Below are 22043 nucleotides of genomic sequence, written 5' to 3'. Positions count from 1 at the left end.
AGGTGATGCACATGCCCCCCTCCTCCGTTTTATGTAAATGGCCCATGACAACTCACTAGGATTCATGGCTGAGTGGTGATTTGAACTTTTAGTCCTCTTTGTCGTGGTCCAACATTGCGTGGCGAGTTCCCGCCCCCCCCCCAAGATAAATAAACACACGAGACACCATAATTAAGGTTAATTGGGTGAATTAGGCCACAACTTTATTGAATTCAGGAATGAGAGGCATTGGCTTAGGCATTGGTCCTATCGACTATCCGGCTCCAGCCCATTTGCTGGAGACACGGGGAAGGGTTAACACTAATCAGGGGAGTCTCCCGCCGAGGCACGTTGACTAGGAGCTCCCCCGGGTCACCGCTCTGGGGCGTGCCTTTGGCCCACACCTCCATAGGCTTCGGACAGGGCCACGCCCCCCGGAGTCCTTTAATGGACCACCCTTCGTTCACTGGGGGGAGATGATGGCGTTCCTCCCCCCCCCCACATCCTCTTAACCCCTTCTTACCAATGCCTACCGCCACCGAGCAGTCACTCGTCGCCAATACTCTCATGCCTGAATCTAATCCCCTATCCACTTTGCAATATCCATCAGCCAAACATCGTTACCAGCATCCGAAAGATGCACGCCATCATACCGGTAGAGGGCCTCAAGGTTGAAATGAATGCCCGGGTGGCCAATGACCCTCCCACCCAGGGCTGCCACTCTACGCACCACCGCCCGATCCAAGGCTGTCCTAGCCTTATTCATAGCTATCGGGCACCTGCAATCTCTCCAAACCCGCCTCTCCAGCAGCGAGACCCAAATAATTGTGACATTCGGGTAAGCGGCCTTCAGCTCCTCGAAGTTGCTAAAAATGTGCCACTGCAAATCAACTGCCTTCCTGTAGGCTAGGTCGTTTCCCCCCAATTGTATCAGTAAAGCGTCTGGGGGGCCCTCCGCTGCTGCTCTGGTCTTAATTGCGGGCAGCATCTCGGCCCAGCGCATTCCCCTCCGGGAGACCCAGGAAATGGTATGTCAGGTGGTAAGCCCAGGCGCGGCCCGAGACCGGAATTGATGGCGCGGACCCTGGCCCAATGCACAATACTGTGCCCGATAATCCAGACGCGCACCCCCATATCACCTGTAGGAAATTGAAAGAATAGGCCATGGTCAGTCACCGTCACAAATTCTTTCTCAAATAGCGCTTGTACGCGTCAGATTTCCAGCGACCTAAGTCCCTAATCCTTTCAGTCGTAAGACCCAGGTGCATTGCCGTGCTGGCTGCTCCTATCCTGAAAGAGTGTGATGCAAAATCTGCTGCGGGGATGCCGCATGCTGCCAGTGCTAAGCGCATGACCCGAGTGAACTGGTGACGCGTCAAAGGTAAACCATCTGCGTGGATCAATAGAGGCCCTGCCGAGTTGGCCCTCATGGATAAGAAGCACCTTGTGTCTTTAACTGGACATGGGCCAGGACTATCGGTGGCCATAAGCTGAACAAGAGCCCCCCTCCCGTACTGGTCTGTTTTAGAGCTGCGTATCCATATTACCAGGTCCTCCCGTGACAGGGTAACATCGCTTAAAAGCAAGCCCCGGGAGAAACCGTGCCAACCCACTTCATAAACTACCTCACCCATGCGCAGAGCTCCAAAAAAGGCAATGGAGTAAGCCGCTGAAAATAAGCGCGCCTCATACTTTGACCAGCATACTGTTCGCAATTTTTTATGGATTTGGGAAAGGATGTCGAATGATATTGGCCTTCTCATATCGCAGTTTGGGGGCTGTAGCCTGCACCAACCCTCTAACGTCCTTCGTATAACAAAATCGTCACAAGGATCTGTGGAAAATACCGCCTTGCAAAAGAATGAAATAGCTGCGGCTTGAAGGTTGAGGGTCCTAGGGGCGCGGCCCAAGCGTCTCAGGTAAACTAGGTAAGATAGCACCTCTGGCTTGACGGGAGGGGCATTGCTTCTGATGGCGCGGGTTTTGTTGCGGAATTTTAAAAAATCCGACCAAGCCTTCTTATACGATCTCAAAGTGGAAGGTGCCAATGAGGCCATTACTCCCTGAATCACTTCTGGCTCCCAGGACTCTGGTCCCCACGCCTCTGGTCCCCGAGACTCCACAGATGTTCCGGGAACGGCTGAGGCAGCAGCTCTGCATCCGGTCCGGCCCTAAATAGGGCAAGCCACGCCCCCCCCAGCCAGCCGATTGGCTGGCTGGGAGGCGTGGACGGTCGGGATTCCCCTGTTCTCGCGGGGGCTGAAACCAGCCCCCCCGCTCACGTGGGGAGGGCGTGATGCCCGCAACCCCACCTCCTGGGGCAGGCCTGGAAGTGGCTTTCTAACATTGGGCTGTGTTGGTTCAAATGAGACCAAGAAGCCTACAAAGGATTTCTCTGCAAACATTGCTCCTGCTTGTGGATGGTTCCCTTTCAAATCATTTCCTTCCAGCATGGGCTTCCACATTTGTATTTCACCTGTACTTTATCTTTCGTGGGTACACATAGGCGAGTATATAAAATGTGATTGGGGAACCTGTGACCCTCTACATATCACTTTACTGCATCATCCTTGTCTGTTTGCTATGCTGACTCCAACCTCTGGAGGGCTACTGTTTCTGTGCTTCTGCTAAAAGGAGTGCATCTTCACCTCGGGTTAAGTACTTAATTCGTTCCAGAGGTCCGTACTTAACCTGAAACTGTTCTTAACCTGAAGCACCACTTTAGCTAATGGGGCCTCCTGCTGCCGCCGCGCTGCCGGAGCACGATTTCTGTTCTCATCCTGAAGCAAAGTTCTTAACCTGAAGCACTATTTCTGGGTTAGCGGAGTTTGTAACCTGAAACGTATGTAACCTGAAGCATATGTAACCCGAGGTACTGTACCACTGTACAATACTTCACAATCTAAACACAGCAGACTTTGACTGATTTTCCAATGAATCCTGTGACTTACAAAATCTCCCAATTTTTCATTGAAAGTGCACCCTAAAATAAGGTTACCAGATGTCCCTGTTTCCCGGGGACAGTCCCCGGATTTACAAATCAGTCCCCATACAAAATCCATTGAAGTTGAAAAGTGTCCCCGGATTCATTTTAAAAAATCTGGTAATCTTACCCTAAAACACACTCAACACTCCCTACAAATCCAGATTTTAGATCAGTAGTGGTGTGTAAACAAACTGTCCACTACAGATCTTCTCATAGAAGCATAGAAGTGTAGAGTTGAAAGTAATCCTGAGGGTCATCTAGTCCAACCCCCTGGAATGCAGGAATAAAGGAACACTTGATCAGTTTCCAAGGAACACCAGAATTTAACAGAATGCAGTTTATTTACCAAATGCTAGGAACAAGTAACTGGGAATGGCATCCTCTTCATGTTCTGCATGCAAACTACAGAGACATATGATTGGTTGATGCTGAAAATCAATTGTTGATCTAAATCAATAATTTTTAGACACATATTCCTATAAAGATGGAAATTCCATTTAGGCATCATGGCTAATGGTTTTGATGTGCACTCCAATCCCATGCATGTTTACTCAAAAGTCAATGTTATTTTTTTAAAAACAATCATGCATTGTTTGAAGATAAAAACTTATTTTGGTTCACATCAACCTGTCACTATTCAATTCAAGTGGACATCCCTGAATTCTAGTACCTTTTAAACTTTCAATCCTTCCCATAATTTACTACCCAGCACCACGGTCCTATGCAGATTTACTAGGGAGCTGGTGGTGCTGTGGTCTAAACCACAGAGCCTAGGGCTTGCTGATCAGCACGTCAGTGGTTTGAATCCCCGCAACGGGGTGAGCTCCCATTGCTTGGTCCCTGCTCCTGCCCACCTAGCAGTTTAAACGCACATCAAAGTGCAAATAGATAAATAAGTACTACTCCGGCGGGAAATGGCATTTCTGTGCGCTATTCTGGTTAGCCAGAAGCGGCTTTGTCATGCTGGCCACATGACCTGGAAGCTGTACATTGGCTCCCTCGGCCCGTAAAGCTAGATGAGTGCCGCAACCCCCGAGTCATCCGTGACTGGACCTAACAGTCAGGGGTCCCTTTACCTTTACCTTTAGGCCCTGTTGAGATCAATGAGATTTGAGTAAGTGTGGATAGAATTGAGTGGCATGCAGTGTTTTGACTGTGACCCCAGGGTCTCTGTGGTAGTCATGGTGATGGCTTACTGTTAAGTAAGGATTGGAAACTAGAAAGAAAATAACTTGCTTTTCCTCTGTTTTCATCACCTGCCACTCCTGCATAATATTGGACATAACTGTGGTCTTCACAGCATACTGTCTTCATACTGCTGTGGAGAGTTTCCATCTACGTATCTGAAAAACCCAGGCAAGCCACATTCCTAAATCAGGCTGTGTACACATGGCAGTTTAAAGTGGAAGCATGCACTTCTTATTATTTGGGTTCTTATCCATGACATGTATAGCATTGTCCCATAAGTGTACTTCTACAAACTAAATTAAAATATGTGCTGCTATTGGTCAAGCTGTCACACGGGACTAGTAGGTGGAGAAAAGTACATCATGGACATGTGAGCAGAATGAACCCGCCACGCCATGACAAGGGCCTGCTCTTTTTGGGTGTGGGTAGTGAGTCAGTCACATCCTTTATTCTTATTGGTAGGGCGAAGGGGTGAGCCACCTCAAAATGAATAGATACACTGCAGAATTTCAAACTCTAGCCCAGACTACATCTTAGGTTGGGGGAAACTCAAAATCTTCTCTGACAGATCAGGAGCAATGAGACAGCCATATAAAATGGTCAAATGTTACCCTAAAACAAACTCCCCAGTTATATACAATTTGTATTAATTTTATATCAATAGATAGGTAGATAGTAGATAGGAAGGAAGGAAGGTAGGTAGGTAGGTAGGTAGGTAGGTAGGACTTCCAGTAATAAGGGTGCAGGGTTACATGACATTTTCTGTTTAACAAAAAAGCAGGCACTATATTCTTTGTAGTTTTGCCTTTCCGAGAGCACATGTTGCTTTTTAAAGCTTGCAAAACTGGTTTGACCAAAGATGGTACCTGACACATACATAAGCATGTGTACAATGACAGAAGTGGTTTATCTACAATTGTTCTTTCATATAGCTGAAAAAGTTACCTGGTCCGCCTCTATAGCAGGCATAGATAGGCAAACTCGGCCCTCCAGATGTTTTGGGACTACAACTCCCATCATCCCTGACCACTGGTCCTGTTAGCGAGGGATGATGGGAGTTGTAGTCCCAAACATCTGGAGGGGCGAGTTTGCCAAGCGTGCTCTATAGAATCCTAGTTATGCAATGAAAAGTGTGTATGTGTCTGTCTTACAAAGTTTTTATGCCATTTCTGAAAAGGTTCTTACCAGATTTTCAATTTATATGTGCTCCTTTTATTGGGTACAAAGACAAAAAAGTAAATAAAAGAGCCTTCAGAAGACAATGGGTCATTGTGTCTAGCTCTTAACCAGAAGGTTGGTGGTTTGAGCTCACCCAGGGACAGCTGTGGGCTGGATTCTTTCATTGCAAGGGGTTGGACTAGATGGCCCTTGGGGTCCCTTCCAACTCTAATTCTATGATTCTGTATTAATTACTTTATTATATATAATGGCACTATGGTCTGCTGAAGTTGCATGAAAGATTTCAATGAAAATTAAACCATGTTCTCATGATGAAAGTGATTCTCTTAATGCATCTCTATTAGGAAACTTATTTATATTTCTACTTAATGTTTGCATTCATCAATGAATTGAACTGAGAATAGTCTTTTCAAAATAATCTCATGAAACCTGTTTCTATCATTTGTATTGCATTAATTTTAAGAAAGCAGGTTCTAGAACCCTAGGGCCTCCATAATAAGTTTATATCTGGAATATCCAAAAGCTAAAACTCTTGCTCTTTCACTCTTTCTTACAGTATATTTTTATGAGTAAAAAGAAAGCTTAGTTAACCTGTATCACAGTAGTCAATGTGACTGCCTCCAGATGTTGCAGGATTACAATTCCCATCAGCCCCAGCCAGCATACTCAATGTTCAGAGATCATGGGAGTTGTAGGCCAGCAACTTTTAGAGGGCACCAGGTAAACTGCCACTGATCTGCATAATGTGGGCATATCAAGTTTAGATTAAGTAATGAAAGGTTCTCACGGTTTACGTATTATGCTGTTATGCACATAACTCTTTGCACTTAAATGATACTTAGGTCTATCTCTTTTGATGTTGAAAAACTTCCCATGGATTTCTAATTTTCAGGGGCCTATTTTTATTCCCAAATGAGTATCCAACACTGCCTGACCCAATACCATCTACAGGAGAACATGGATGGGAGACATTTGAGGGATTGGCTCTTTGGGTCTGAGGCAGAAAGAGGCCTGACTTTTATTACTTTCTCTAAGTGCTCACCATGGTTTCCACTTATTAAATGTGTGAACTTTCGAGCTAGTTATTTAAAAAATCTTTTGTCTGCCCTGTAAAGAATCACCTTTACAGAGCTGCGCTTCCAGTCGATGCCTTCAGTGCTTCTGAATGGACAGTACAGTAAAATATGCTGCGAGGAAAGACTCCTTGGGGGCAACCACGCATGGAGGACATATAATTATGCCATTATGCCATTACTTATTGCGATGCCCACACAAACCCAAGCATGGGCATAGCCAGGATTTATGGGTGTGGGTGTGTGCAGAACCTCAGTTAGTTAAGTATTTTTATTGACTTACTTGCTTGGGGGTGGCAGCTGCCCCCCCCCCCGGTTATGCCCATGGACCCAAGGGACTGATTTATAAAACCTGTGTTTGCGAAGGACATTAATTTAACCAGGGCAGAGAGGGTGAAATGGCTGCTGAGTGACGCTGATAACTCTCTAATTTAGAAAGTAGCTCCCTATGCCCTGGGACGCGGGTGGCGCTGTGGGTAAAACCTCAGCGCCTAGGACTTGCCGATCGTCAGGTCGGCGGTTCGAATCCCCGCGGCGGGGTGCGCTCCCGTTGCTCGGTCCCAGCGCCTGCCAATCTAGCAGTTCGAAAGCACCCCCGGGTGCAAGTAGATAAATAGGGACCGCTTACTAGCGGGAAGGTAAACGGCGTTTCCGTGTGCTGCGCTGGCTCGCCAGATGCAGCTTGTCACGCTGGCCACGTGACCCGGAAGTGTCTCCGGACAGCGCTGGCCCCCGGCCTCTTAAGCGAGATGGGCGCGCAACCCCAGAGTCGGACACGACTGGCCCGTACGGGCAGGGGTACCTTTACCTTTATGCCCTGGAAGTTGGCAGCTAGGAAGATTATGGCAAAATAATTTGATAAACTAGCAAAGGGGACCTAGAGATTTAATTTGTATACAGTGGTACCTCGGGTTACATACACTTCAGGTTACAGACTTCGCTAACCCAGAAATAGTACCTCGGGTTAAGAACTTTGCTTCAGGGTGAAAACAGAAATTGTGCAGCAGTGGTGCAGCGGCAGCAGGAGGCCCCATTAGATAAAGTGGTGCTTCAGGTTAAGAACAGTTTCAGGTTAAGAAAAGACCTCCAGAACGAATTAAGTTATTAACCTGAGGTACCACTGTATTTTGTATGAGAATTACCTCTTATCCTATGTAACAAAGAATTTAAGCAGATTTAACAGAGGCTTTATTGTATATGTAGCGATTGTTCATGTTTTTGGATGATTCAATGGCCTTTGGCTAGTGCAAGAAAGTTTATGATGATGATTTTTATTTCCAATTTCAGTTAAAAGCATATTCAGAGCTGTATGCCTGTGGAAACTTACCTGGGAGGAAGCCGCCTTGGGCTTAGCTCTGCAGAAGGCAGAGGAGGCTATTGCCCAATACAAAATACTTAATAAATGCGCCAGGAGCAGAGCACAAAACGTTAACATTTTGATATCCAACCTGCAGCCCAATTCTAAAACTGCATTCTTGAAAAATAAATACAATCTAGCACTGTATTTGAATGTTTAAGTGTGCAGTTTCGCAGCCTTTGGGGCGCCACTGGTTCTGCCGCGCGAATATTACTGAACTATATTACCACTTTATCCTCGGGTTACTTGCGCCGTGGCCGCTCACGGTAAGAGCTGCGCGAAATTTGATAGTTACGGTAGCGAGGGAGGGGCGAGGATATATTGGGCGCGCGGCGGGGGCGGGGTGAGTACAGCGCCTGCGTGCTCGAGCCCGCGAGGCGCGCTCACCGTCCCTGCCTCGCGAGCCTCGGTGAAAGGATTTGGCGCCAGGCGGGTCTCTCTTCTGCAGCTGCCGCAGCCACCCGAGCCAGCCACCTCCGCCCAGACCGCATCGAGTCCGTGCAGCCGCCGCCATGAGCTGCTCCCCGGTGAACGTGAAGAAGCTGAAGGTGTCGGAGCTGAAGGAGGAGCTGAAGAAGCGGCGCCTCTCCGACAGGGGCCTCAAGGCCGAGCTCATGGAGCGGCTCCAGACCGCGCTCGACCAGGAGGAGGCCGGCGGGGGAGGCCTGGCCGGCGGAGAGCCCGGCAACGGCAACGCGGAGGAGATGGGCGAGGCCGCTCCGGGCAGCGGCGGAGCCCAAGAGGAGGACCTGGCCCTGGGAGGCGGAGGAGGAGGCTCCGACCAGGCCGCAGCCTGCGACGACGATGAGGAGGCCGAGTTCGGCGTCTGCCCCGGGGAAGAGGAGGAGGAGGAGGGCATGGAGCTGGGCGAGGAGAACGGCGAAGGGGTGGCGGCCGGAGACGAGGCGGCCGAAGACCTGGAGGACGACGAGAACGGCGACGACCAGGGCTTCCAGGAAGGGGAGGATGAGGAGGAAGAGGCCGCCGCCGCCGCCGCAGCCACCACTAGCAGCAGCGGCGGCGGCAACGCCAACGGCCACGGCGCCCAGCAGCAGCAGCAGCACGGCGCCGCGGCCAAGGAGGCGGCCGGGAAAGGCGCTGCCGCCTCGGAGGCCTCGGCCTCGACTCCGGCCTCCTCGGCCCAGCCCGGCGCGAAGCAGCTGTCACCCGCCCAGCAGCAGAAGCCCGGCGGGCCTGCTCGTCCTGGGGGTGAGTACTGCGTGGGACCCGGATGGGCGGCGGTTGGGAGCTCAGCAGCGAGGTCAGGGTCCGCCGCCATCTTTCTCTTTCGCTTCCCCCCCCATCTCCACGGCCACCGCGCCTTTCCCCCCACCGCTGTCGGTGGAAGTGGGGAAGGCCCTCCCCGCGCGCCTGCCTTTGGGGATTTCCAGGCCAGGCCCGCCGCGTGTCTCTGCGGGGGGGGGAGCTTTGCGCCATTTCGCGAGCGTGGTGAGGAAGGGGCGCGCGAGGCGGGGGGAGGGGCGACTCGCAGGAGCCGCTGGGGCGCGCTGTGGAACGTGCGAGGGAACGTTTTGTGCTGTTCTGCGTCACATCCGTCCGTGGGGCGCTGTGGGCTCGAGTTCAAACGCTGAGTACAATGGAGGCGGAGGAATCCCTTTCGCAAAGCCTAGGCCGCGCGCGCCTGCCGAAATCAGGCCGTGGCGGGGGGAGGGGAAGGATGAGGAAGAGGTGGGCCTTTTGAGAGCCGCTGCTTAGGCGCGATCGTAGATCCGAGCGAAGACTTTCCCTGCTAACTCTGGAAGGTCAAATCGACAGCGGCAAACGTCAGAGGAGGCAGACCTTTAGTTTTCTGTGCACTTGAAGTTATAAGATTTACGGGAAGCATTGTTACAAATGCGCCGCGAGAGTAGATGCTTTCCTAATAAGAGTAAAAAAAGTATGCTGTATTTTATCGTTTCTAACGTATCTTATTTCCCTCTTCAAAAAAAACGAAGAAGCTAAAACTGAGCAAAAACCTGGGGAGAAAAAAAGGGGAGTTAAGCGGCCACGTGAAGACCATGGGCGAGGGTATTTTGAGTATATTGAAGAAAACAAATACAGCAGGTAAATCACTTTGGCATGTTAAAGTTTTTCATGAAAGATTTTAATAATTTCAATTTGTTGAACTCAAGTGACTGACCTTTTTTTGTTGGCCAGGGCAAAGTCTCCTCAGCCACCTGTTGAAGAGGAGGATGAACACTTTGATGACACAATGGTTTGTCTTGATACTTGTAAGTATAAAAACACACTTGTCGTTTAAAACAAACTTCTAAGACAGTCTGTTGATTCTTTAAAAAAAATTTTAGGAGCCATTTGTGTACCTGAGGTAGAATTTCTGCTCTGCTCTGAAAATTTAGTTTTTCAATGCATTAGCTTTGAATTTAATCAGGACAACACAAAAGTGTAAAGTGTTGTTCTGTGCAAAAAGTGAGGCACAAAGGGAGAAACGGATGCTTTGAAAGGGGAAGCATTATTTGAAAAAACGGAGATATGGGATATGCTAATTGATGTACAGTATGCTAATTGATGTAGGCAGTCAAAGGACCCCCTCCTACTTTATACCTGCATAAATACCTCAGTAGATAAAACTAACTGCACTAAGATGCTTCATTAACAGGGAAAGTCCAATTAAGAGTACATCAAGAATTTTGTTCAATGTTAAGAATTATTTTCATTGGAAATAATTGCAAGTTTGAAACTGCTCAATTTGAACAGATACTGTATAATGGTAGCAAGTACTTTACTAATATTGTGTAACACTACTTTTGGAAAGTGGTGGAATTTTCCACCTTGTATTGCTTAGTATGTCTGCAGATGTTGGTTGGCAGCTGCAATCTTGCTGCCTCCCATCTGGACTGGGGGGGGGTATATTTGGAGTCCCAAGTCAATCTGGAGTTTTATTGGTAAAATCATGGAAACTGATAAGGAATATGTTTAAAAAGTGTTACCAAATGATAATTTAAGGGCATGTGTATTCTAACAAGATGATAAGCCATTGTTTGAGGTTGTAGGTATTATTCGTAAGCTTTCACTTTAGAGCTTCATGCACATTCAAAATGACTTCATTAAGAACAATGAAACTTTAAAAAGTTCTGAGAAGTTATTCTGGGACAGTCTACAGTTACTTTGGCACATTTGCTCATGGAAAAGTAGTGAACTGTTGCACAGACAAGTTTATAGAGGGATTATGGAGGTATTTCCAGAAGACAAAGTGGCTATGTGATACTAATCCTTGGTTTGAAAAGTGATAGTACTGGGCAGTGAAGCTGCTGATGGTTGGTGTTTTAGAAAATTTCAAATTCATATGCTGCAGCACAAGATAAAAAATAGTAAACAACTTTATCATGTGCATGTTTACTTAAGTAAATTCTACCGAGTCCAGTTCAAGCTTACTACTGTATTGGATATGTCTAGAATTGCATCTTAAACCGCAGTCCTCTGCACCCTTGGAAGTGAGGCCTACACTTTCTATTTCACTTACATAATATGAAAGTATTGTTTGATAGAACAATTGAGAGTATTTATAGAAATGTTTCTATCTCTGTTTGAATAGTGTCTGACTCAATGGCTCTATAAAAAGCAATAATCTCTTGAGGTGTTGAGACATTTGTATTATAGGACAACTTGTGTTTGGCTGAACATTGTCATCTTGAAATCCTTTCTCAGTCTACAGCTTATTCATGGAAAGTGGTATCAAAATAAGTTTTACTCTGATTAGACCCATTGAAATTAATGAACATTACAAAGTCAGGTCAATTAATTTCAGTGGGTTTACTTTGGGTAAAACTTAGTTACATACCATCCATTTTAAGTGTCTGCACACAAAGCTAGCCAAAGACAAATGATGATTACCGTATTTTTCACCCCATAGGGCGCACCTAGTTTTTTGGAGGGGAAATTAAAAAAAATTATTTCCCCCAGCCCCCAGAACAGGCTGCTATCCGCAGGCCGTGGGAGAACTGCACGATTTCGCGCAGCTCTCCCACGGCTTGCAGAGAGCTGCGCAAACCCCGAATCATGGGGCGTGCTGAGCTCAGCGCGCCCCCGGCTTCTGGGTGCAGGCAGCTCTCCCACGGCTTGCAGATAGCTTCCTGAAGCCTGCATTCGCCCCATAGGATGCACACACATTTCCCCTTCATTTTTGGAGGGGGAAAATTGCGTCCTATAGGGCGAAAAATACGGTACTTCATAGGGTATGTGTGAAAATACATCATAGCTAAGCTAAACATAGATAATCCTGATTCCAGAGTGAAATAAGATGATAAGCTTCGGTCTTGAGCAAACGTCATCACTTTGCTTGAGAACCCTTAAGTAAAAGGGGGACTGAGTTAAATTTTGACTAATTCAAGAGTTACCTGTTGTGACAAAGAATAGCACTAAATCAAACTGATGTAACTTGATTCTTACAGGGTGTTCTCCACTTTTTTTGTTCGACTGTAGTTGAACAGATTTCAACCGTTTGATTTTCTTTTATTGACAGATAACTGTGATCTACACTTCAAAATTTCAAGAGATCGTTTTAGTGCTTCCTCATTGACAATGGAAAGTTTTGCCTTTCTTTGGGCTGGAGGGAGAGCATCCTATGGAGTTTCTAAAGGAAAAGTCTGTTTTGAGATGAAGGTAAGCCAGATCAGTATTGAAGACAGTTCAACATTGCTTCTGAATGCTTATAGTTTCATCTGAAATCAAGCTAAATGAGGAGAGGAGAAACTACATTTTATTATGGAAAATACGTATTCTTGATTTCAACTGGGCAGTCATGCCCATTTCCAAGATACTCCCAGTCTATTCCCACCTATATGCTCCCTAACAGAGTCAGCATTTTGTGGGCAAGTTCAGCCTTTAAAAGAGCTGGGGGTATTTTTCTGGGGTGTGTGCCAATTCCCCACCCCCACCCGTCAATACTGCCCCTCATTAGCATGAAAGGTGTTGTCTTCGCTGCACAGGCATGCACACTCAGAATCATTTAAGTATGAGTATTACGCAACTCAGAATAAAAATAGCCAAGAACATAACAGGTATTTTATCAATACCTGGAAAATTTAGCAGTAAAGTGCTATTTAACACAATAAAGCAATTATCCAATTAACCTTTCATACAAAAACCAGAATGGTTTCTTCAATAATAATAGCATTTTGCAGCAGATCCTACACGTATGCTTATTACCATCATTCAACATAATGTGCTTACCTGGTCACGATCGGCATCTCGGGAGTTCACCCAAGTAAGGGAGTGAGTTGCCAGTAGAGGGATGGAATGATTGATCCCTCTTGAAACAGTCTGTGTCTCTGTGCTGGGTGTAGACCAGGGCAAAGAGCACTTGTTACTGGCTTGCAATATACAGTGGTACCTCGGGTTACATACGCTTCAGGTTACATACTCCTCTAACCCACAAATATTGCCTCGGGTTAAGAACTTTGCTTCAGGATGAGAACAGAAATTGTGCTCCCGTGGCAGCGGGAGGCCCCATTGGCTAAAGTGGTGCTTCAGGTTAAGAACAGCTTCAAGTTAAGAACGGACCTCCGGAACGAATAAAGTACTTAACCTGAGGTATTTTACTAGCCTGCAATTTGCTCATAAGAGGAGCTGAAAACTTTTTTTAAAAAAAGTGTATGAAAGACTGGTAATTTTGGAGTCTGATTGACAAGGCTAGCTAAGCTACACTTTTATTATAACTGTAATTAATAGCAGTTCTTTTTATTACAAAAATAGGTAACTGAAAAGATCCCTGTCAAGCACCTGTATACAAAAGATATTGACATACATGAAGTGAGAGTTGGCTGGTCACTGAACACAAGTGGGATGCTGCTTGGTAAGCTTTTCCCTTAAAACATGGATTGTCATGGTGATTCGTCTTTTTGTAGGAATGGGTGTAGTACTTTTCTGAGTGCTTAAAAGAGGGAGATGATGAATCACTGTAGACAGAAAATGCGTGGTAAAACTTAATTTTGAAAAAAGAGTAACTACAACCACTATTTTTGTTAGTAATGGTAGTTAGAAGTTACATTTGAACTATGGAATCTGTTCCAGAAAACTCAGCACTTCGACAAAAGGAATATAGTGAAGTGCCAGCATACCTGACATCCTCTATTTTTATATTGGGCAAAGAATAGTGCTTTGAATCAAATCCCTTTAGCAACAGCACTCTTCACTTTTGTGCCTATTTCATGTCTCTGTCCCCCTGAGGAGCCTGGTACAGAAGGAATCGGGGGCTAATTTGTTGTGTGCTTGCCCGTAGTGAGTAGTTGGGTGAGAAGCTGAAGTAACATCCTACGCAGCTAATTTCCTTGGATTGGAAAGAAAATAATGGGACTTTCCCACCAGACCTGTGCTCTAAACTAAAGTTACTTTCTGAGCTCTCACATGAGCCATTCTCACTTTGCAGTGTACCACAGTGCTAGGATTCTGCAGTGGGTGGGGGTTATCTGTATGGTGCAGCTTTTATAGAAAAGCTTGAGGTTGAATGTTGGGTTACAAATACAGTAATTCAGAACTTGAAAGCCTCAACTGCAACTGTTCAAATTTATCAGGCGAGGAAGAGTTTTCTTACGGATACTCCTTGAAAGGAATAAAGACATGTAATTGTGAGATTGAAGACTTTGGTGAGAAATTTGATGAAAATGATGTGATCGGATGTTTTGCTGTAAGTATTTCCTTACTTGGAACGTCAGTTTCCATTTGCTCAAAATGCACAACTTCATTTCCTTAATTAGGTATTGCACCTTTGCTTAATTTTCAAGTGTTTAGATTTTCCTTTAAATATCCACTCAAGCCTTACTAGATTTATTTCTAATTAATGAACCTGCCTAAGTTCATTTATGCTAACACTTTTTTTTGTACAACAGAATTTTGATGGTGATGAAGTGGAACTTTCTTACTCAAAGAATGGACAGGAACTTGGCGTTGCTTTCAAAATCAGCAAGGAAGTTCTTTCTGAAAAGCCCATTTTCCCCCATGTTCTCTGCCATAACTGTGCTGTTGAATTTAACTTTGGCCAGAAGGATGAGCCGTACTTCCCCATACCAGAGGGGTACACCTTCATCCAGAATGTTCCCTTGGAAGATAGAGTTAGAGGACCCAAGGGACCAGAGCACAAGAAAGAATGTGAAGTAAGTAACGGTCCATTTTGAAATCATTGAAGCATGCCAGCTTGAGTATTTGTCTTGAGGCAGTTGATATGGGTACCACAAATGACAAGCCTTGTCTGTAGGGCAATTGGGGTATAAAATAAGAGCTTTCATTTTTTATGCCTAAACTCACTAGGTGGTAATGATGATTGGCTTGCCTGGTGCTGGGAAGACTACATGGGTTACCAAACATGCAGCAGAGAACCCTGGGAAGTACAATATCCTTGGAACAAATACTATTATGGACAAAATGATGGTAAGTTCCAACTCCTGCACAAATTTAGCATAATTCTATGGGTAGTTCATCCCACTATGTTCAGTGGGACTTATTCCCTACCATAATTTTTAGGATTGCAACTTCAAGGTAACTCATTTGGAAACTTGTAGCCATCATGCATCTATTGTAATAAAGCTTAGATGTCTTTAACTCATTTAAGGGTACTGCTTTAGCAGTTGATGGCCCACTGAAAAGCTTTATTTCTATGGAGTGGGTATTTTCTAGATTGTTCATTTGGAAACTTAGAAGAAGCTGTTACTCCCCTAAAAGTATACACATCCTGCTTGAAATACTGGAACTCCAGATAAAAATAAGTCCAACTTGGTTTAGCTATAGGCCGTTACGTGACACATTTGTTTTGAGATTTGCATGGTATATTAATAGTAAAGTGTTGGAATTAAACATTGCAAGGCACTGGATGATGGGATAAATTGGGTTGGCCTGTTTAATTCTTAGGATTGATCTCATGAGCATTTAGAACAAGTCATGTATTGCAAAACCATTGCCTAAAATGTTTCTAGTATTAGCAGTTACAGACAATTTCTTGCTATTAAAAATACCCAATGAAAAGAACATTAATGGCAGTGAATGCTGGGCAACTTCTGTTTCCATAGGTTGCAGGTTTTAAGCGGCAAATGGCTGATACTGGAAAACTCAACACACTGTTGCAGAGAGCACCACAGTGTCTTGGCAAGTTTATTGAGATTGCTGCGCGTAAGAAACGGAACTTTATTCTGGATCAGGTATGGGGGCAAAAGTTCATTGTTTTACAAAATTCAGTTAAGCTGCCATTTGTTTAAGGGGGGGTGTAGATTCTAAACTTCAATGGGAGATACAATATATATATTGAGGAAATAAAGTTAGAATATTAGCAGTTGTACTTAGGTTTGTAATATACATGAAATCAGGGGGAGAATGGTTATCCTAGCCTCTACGGCCTAACATGTACATAACTTCCTTCTACTTGTAAACTTCTTTGCATTTATACATGTGGAGGTGAAATCTAAGCACACTAATTTAACTTAGCTCTAACAATGACAGCTACGTGTAGTAAGTTACTGCATTTTTTTCAGACAAATGTGTCTGCAGCTGCGCAGAGGAGAAAAATGTGCCTGTTTGCAGGCTTCCAGCGCAAAGCAGTTGTTGTTTGCCCAAAAGATGAAGACTACAAGCAAAGAACACAAAAGAAGGCAGAGGTGGAGGGAAAAGATCTTCCAGAGCATGCAGTGCTCAAAATGAAAGGCATGGAACATAATCTATACTGTGTTCTAGGATGTTGAGTATCTGTTTAAAGGAATAATGTAAAAACCTAAAGATTCAAAATTTCTTGCCTTAAAACAGTTATGCCTCTTTAAAAAAAACTGGAAGACTTCTGTAACTTTGTAAGACAACACTATATTGTGTTCCCTCTGCTGCAGCCCTTAATACTACTTAAGTCATGATATGCTTCATGCAGATGCACAAAGCTGTCTTGGCATAAAGTGCCCTAGAAAACGAAGCTAAACGTGTTATAGCAGACGTGTGTTCCCAGTTCAACTTAATAGGGAGAATGTGTCAAGTTTTCAGGAATCTTGCTCCTAGCTTGAAGTGATGATTACTTGTCTTGTATTCCTTTTATATAGGAGGGGAACTTTGGCTTTTTCTAATGGCTTCAGAAATAAATACTGAATATTCAGGACTCTATATCTTGTAGGAAATTTTACTCTGCCAGAGGTGTCAGAATGTTTTGATGAAATAATCTACGTAGAGTTGCAAAAAGAAGAAGCCCAGAAGCTTCTGGAACAGTACAAAGAAGAAAGCAAGAAGGCCCTTCCTCCAGAGAAAAAACAGAACACTGGTTCAAAGAAAAGTAACAAAAAGAGTGGTAAAAACCAGTTTAACAGAGGTGGACAGAGAGGACGCGGTGGATTTAACATGCGTGGCAACTTCAGAGGAGGAGGTATCCTGTGCTCCTAAAACTGCCTCTTAAATATTTTATTTTTTATACCCGAGGTTTTAGTTGCTTGCCCTAAAGAAGAGCAGAGCTTTGAGAATAGATCAATGTGGATGGAGACAATGTCTTCATTTCTGAAAAAAAAAAATACAGCTGGAGAGGCCCAGGCATGGCTTTGATTTAGCAGGAAAAAAAAATGTAATTCAGCATCCTAAAGCTTAATTTTTTTAAAGAAGCAGCTAGGTGTACGTTTATGGACAGAACCTCATGAAATCACCAGTGCTTGGGCTGAATAAGTTTTCGGTGGTTTGGGAGAGGGCTGTCACTATCTTTCCCCATAACTGTTCTTAAAGCAACCTCAGTTTGGACTCTATAACAGTTTTCAAATGCCTTGCCCCATGGAATTTCAATTTTGTCTTCCAAGTTCAAAGCTCCTTTACTAGAAAAAACTAACTTGTGCACAGGCTGAAATTAATGTCTATTACTAAATAGTCTTGTACTTCTCTTCTCTTCCCCAACCCCCTGGGTCAAATTAAAGTATGCCATTGGGTCAATATTAATATTCTAACATTTTTCGCAGTCCCTGGAAATCGTGGAGGATACAACAGGAGAGGCGGTAACATGCCCCAACGTGGAGGTGGAGGAGGCGGTGGCAGTGGTGGGGCAATAGGCTACCCATACCCCCGTGGTCCTGTCTTTCCGGCCAGAGGTGGCGGTGGCGGAGGAGGTGGTTACTCAAACAGAGGAAACTATAACAGAGGTGGAATGCCCAACAGAGGGAACTATAACCAGGTAATTTGCTGTAGTCAGGAAGATGGCATTTTTGGCTGAATCTTTTTGTGCTCTCTTTAGCAACCAATACATAAAGTATGTTTAAAAGTGTGATCCTAATAAATAACAATACTGTTCCTGAAGTATATGATGTACAATGTTTTTTCAAAGTTTTATAACACGTGCAATCCTGTAGTGCTGAAACCTAAGTTTTTAAAATTGTACTTTTGTCTTACGCTGTTCCAGTAGTTTCTGTCTAAAGGAACCGATGAGGTCTATGCTCATTGTCCTGCATTAGGTGCTCTCAAGGCCAATATATAGGAGCTGAAAGACATACAGTGGTACCTTGGTTTATGAACTTAATCCATTCTTAAACCAAAGCGTTCTTAAACCAAGGTGCGCTTTGGCATAGAAAGTAATGCAAAATGGATTAATCCATTCCAGACTTCTGAAAACAAACCCCTAAATCAGCAATTTAACATGAATTTTACTATCTTTACAAGACTATTGATCCATAAAATGAAAGCAGTAATCAATGTGTACTGTACTATAAAATAAATAAAACAGTATTGTAGATGATTAAAATTAAAAAAATTACGTGCACTGATGATAGTCATTGTTTGGATGTGGGGCTTTTATCCATTTCCACAGTCATGGGGGAGAGTTGTGAGCCAGCCAACCATATGACTAGCGGTCGCAGCTTCCCTCCCTTGTGGCTGAGGGAAACGCCGTGATGACCCCCTTCTCTGCTGCCAGAAGTGTGGCACTCAAAACGGGAGTGCACCCCGAATGGAGTACGTTCACACTCCCCAAAAAAATATGCAAACAAGAACACTCATTTCCGGTTTTGAAGTGTTCGTAACTAGGCTGTTGGCTAGGTTGTTCGTAACCTTGAGGTACCACTGTATTGGAAACATAGGGTTTTACAGAGATCCCATATATAATTTATGCAACAGTGCAGCTGTGCTTTTTGTATGAAGTCCTGTTTTCTAATCAAGCATATTCCTCCGTGGATAGATAATGGAATGGGCAGAAGGTAGATTGGAATCTATTGGTTTATTCACTCTGAACCACCCAGAGACCTGTAAGAATCTCTGGCTCATAGTAGTTGTAGCAGAATTACCCCACCCCATAAACATTAGTATTTAAAATAGATTTGAGTGACATTACCATGATTTGTTTGTTTGAAAGGATTGAGCCTGTACCTGTGTGAAATTCCTGGGTTTAAAATTAATCTAAACCTCAAGATTTTAGTAAAAAAACACACAAGTAATCTCACAAGCCTCTGCACCATCCCTCTGCTAGGTAGCATTTCATCCAGACGATGATCATAAGACCACTGACCATGTAATTTGTACGTATAGCAAGATCAGCACCACATTTGTTATTTGCTGGTTTAGCCTGATTCCCCAACTTGCATGTGTTCAGGAGCAGTACTTTACTGGCATATGGGTAAATACTGACTAGCAAGAAGAATTTGGAATAAATGTCTCTTGCCAGAATGTTGCCTTGATAGTTAGGAATCAACAGCAACTGAAGTCTTTTTATCTGAAAGTTTATTAACTGAAACATTTTTGAAGTTTACTACAGATAGCCGCCTGGGTGTGGTTTTGGCCATTGAATGGTGAAATGTTTAATTAACTACAAATCAATTTCTTGGACTTTCGTTACAGAACTTCAGAGGAAGGGGAAACAATCGTGGCTACAAAAATCAATCTCAGGGCTACAACCAGTGGCAGCAGGGTGTAAGTAAACTTTCTCAATCTGCAGCAAAATAAGAAGTAACGTTAAGTGTATGTTTTAACAACCTTTATGAGAATATAAATAGCTTAAGAGTAACGTTAGTACAAGATGTAGTTTGTTCGTAATTTGTACTTCATACAGTGGAACCTCGGGTTGCAGACGTAATCTGTGACGGAGGCACGCCCGCAACCTGCAGCGCAGCATCTGCGCACACGTATGATGCGATTTGGCGCTTCTGCACATGCGTGAGGCGAAACCCGGAAGTAACCCTTTCCGGTGCTTCCGGGTTTCCCGTGGTCCGCAGCCTGAAAACACGTAACCCGAAGCGTTTGTAACCAGAGGTACCATTGTATGTGTAAACAATCATAGGAGTGGGATTAAAGTATTAGGAAGTGTCCACACTTCACTCCCAATTGCATGCTTCAGATGTTTTTCATACACACCTACGGAACGTAGAAATAAAATTTGCTGATATTTGACAATGGTTAACAGTGTTTATCTTGGTTTTTGCAGCAATTCTGGGGTCAGAAGCCATGGAGTCAGCATTATCACCAAGGATACTATTGAATTCCCAAATAAAATGAACTGATCCATATTTCTTCAAAACCTTCACAAGAAGTCGACTGTTTTCTTTAGTAGGCTAACTTTTTAAACATTCCACAAGAGGAAGTGCCTGCAGGTTCCTTTTTTAGAAGCTTTGTGGGTTTGATTTTTTTTTGTACATTTTTAATTGCAGTTTTAAAGTGAATCTTAAGAGAACCTCAGCATTGTGCACGATAAGAGAATGTGTCAGTATTTCAGGGTTCTGCATTTTATCTGTAAAATGTGACTTTTTTTTTACCACAACAAAAGTAAAATGTTGCTTTGTATCTGGTGTCCTCTTATTAAAGATTTTCTTTTCTCTTCTCCCCCCCCCTTAAAAAAAATTCTAAGAAACAGTCGAGAGTCATCAAAACAGAAAAGTTAGCAACCAGGCTTGTTGTGGCCCCATGAATACTAATACTATGTAAATAATGCTCATTACACTCCATCTTCCACTCCATCCTCTCTATGCAGTTTCTAGGTATGGAAGAGGGGGAAGAGAAATAAGAATGGTCTTTTGGCAATAAGCTAGGTTGTATTTTTGTTTTTTAATTTGGCAAAGGGTTGAGGGTGGGGTTGCAAAGCAAACCTAAAGATTAAATAGTGAAGGTGGAGTGCATGTAAAACCTGGTTGCTTTTGTCTGTGGAGGCTCAACTTGTGAAGGTACACACCATCAACTTTTTTCCATTTGTTATGCATTTTGATTCTGAAAAAAGCTGGCTCTGCCCATTTCTTATTAAACAAACTTGTTGTAAATCCAGTTGTCTAATGGGATCTATATGAAGTTAGCTGTGTGTCTGTAACCTTTTTCCCACAAATACTGTGTATTTAGTGTGCTTGTAGTAGTAACTCCACCATTTTGTAAATGAAATTGTGATTCACCCATTTTATATCTAATTTTTAATCATGTTAGTTCTCAGATGGGTGTGTCTCCTTAGCCTGCTGATTTACTTATCTAAAGAAAGTGGGTGGAGAAATTAACTTTAGCCGTTTGTTTGCAATAAAATAAAATCATTTTACTCTTGTTCTGGGATTCTCACCACATTGGTCTAAAATCCCTTTAATGACTTTGAGGGGCAGGATACGCAAATATAGTGAGATGTATATGCACCACATGCATGCTTTCACATAATAAAGAGAACCAGTTGCTTAAGCAACTTTAAAACATTTGACAAGACTTCTGGAATCAGGAATCCGGTAGTCCCTTGTTGGAAGGAGTTTCTGAATTTCATGAAATGGATGGTAATATACCAGCACACAAATGTTTTAGTTTTGCAAAGAATAGCCAGTAGTATTTGTATATTGCAGGGTTGGTGCTTAGGCTAACAGAACTCTCAGTGGTGGTGGCAGCTGAAGCTCATAAAGGTAAAGGGACCGCTGACCACTAGGTCTAGTCACGGATGACTCGGGTTGTGGCGCTCATTTCACTTTACTAGCTGAGGGAGCCGGCGTACAGCTTCCGGGTCATGTGGTCAGCATGACTTAAGCCGCTTCTGGCGAACCAGAGCAGCATACGGAAACGCTGTTTACCTTCCCGCCAGAGTGGTACCTATTTATCTACTTGCACTTTGACAACGTGTTTTTGAACTGCTAGGTTGGCAGGAGCAGGGACCGAGCAACGGGAGCCAACCCCGTTGTGGGGATTCGAACCGCTGACCTTCTGATTGGCAAGCCCTAGGCTCTGTGGATTAGACCACAGTGCCACCCACTCATAGCCAGAGCTAATGACTATTTGGTGTAAAATGGCAAATTAGTTTGGGCGTCTTCTAGAGAGAATATAGGTGGTTATATATGTCATGGTTAGATAGCTACTTTTACAGCTACACTTGGCAGGATTAGTTTGGTAT

General features: G+C 44.1%; 1 protein-coding gene across 1 annotated transcript; it reads left to right on the top strand.

Annotated features, from left to right (window-relative positions):
* Positions 1–8153: 8153 nt before the first annotated feature.
* Positions 8154–21220, top strand: HNRNPU (heterogeneous nuclear ribonucleoprotein U). Its single transcript, XM_053382704.1, has 15 exons — positions 8154–8975; positions 9450–9451; positions 9721–9826; positions 9920–9993; positions 12243–12382; positions 13475–13574; positions 14293–14405; positions 14608–14871; positions 15026–15145; positions 15781–15909; positions 16240–16408; positions 16860–17105; positions 17680–17891; positions 19544–19615; positions 20127–21220. Exons 1-15 carry the CDS (start codon positions 8275–8277, stop codon positions 20178–20180), a joined length of 2502 nt encoding a protein of 833 aa, XP_053238679.1. The 5' UTR covers positions 8154–8274; the 3' UTR covers positions 20181–21220.
* The last annotated feature ends 823 nt before the right edge of the window (positions 21221–22043 follow it).

The sequence above is a fragment of the Podarcis raffonei genome, chromosome 3 (assembly GCF_027172205.1).
Source record: "Podarcis raffonei isolate rPodRaf1 chromosome 3, rPodRaf1.pri, whole genome shotgun sequence".
Lineage (NCBI taxonomy): Eukaryota > Metazoa > Chordata > Lepidosauria > Squamata > Lacertidae > Podarcis > Podarcis raffonei.
Note: the sequence above shows the minus strand (reverse complement) of the source record. Positions and strands in the feature narration are given on the sequence as shown.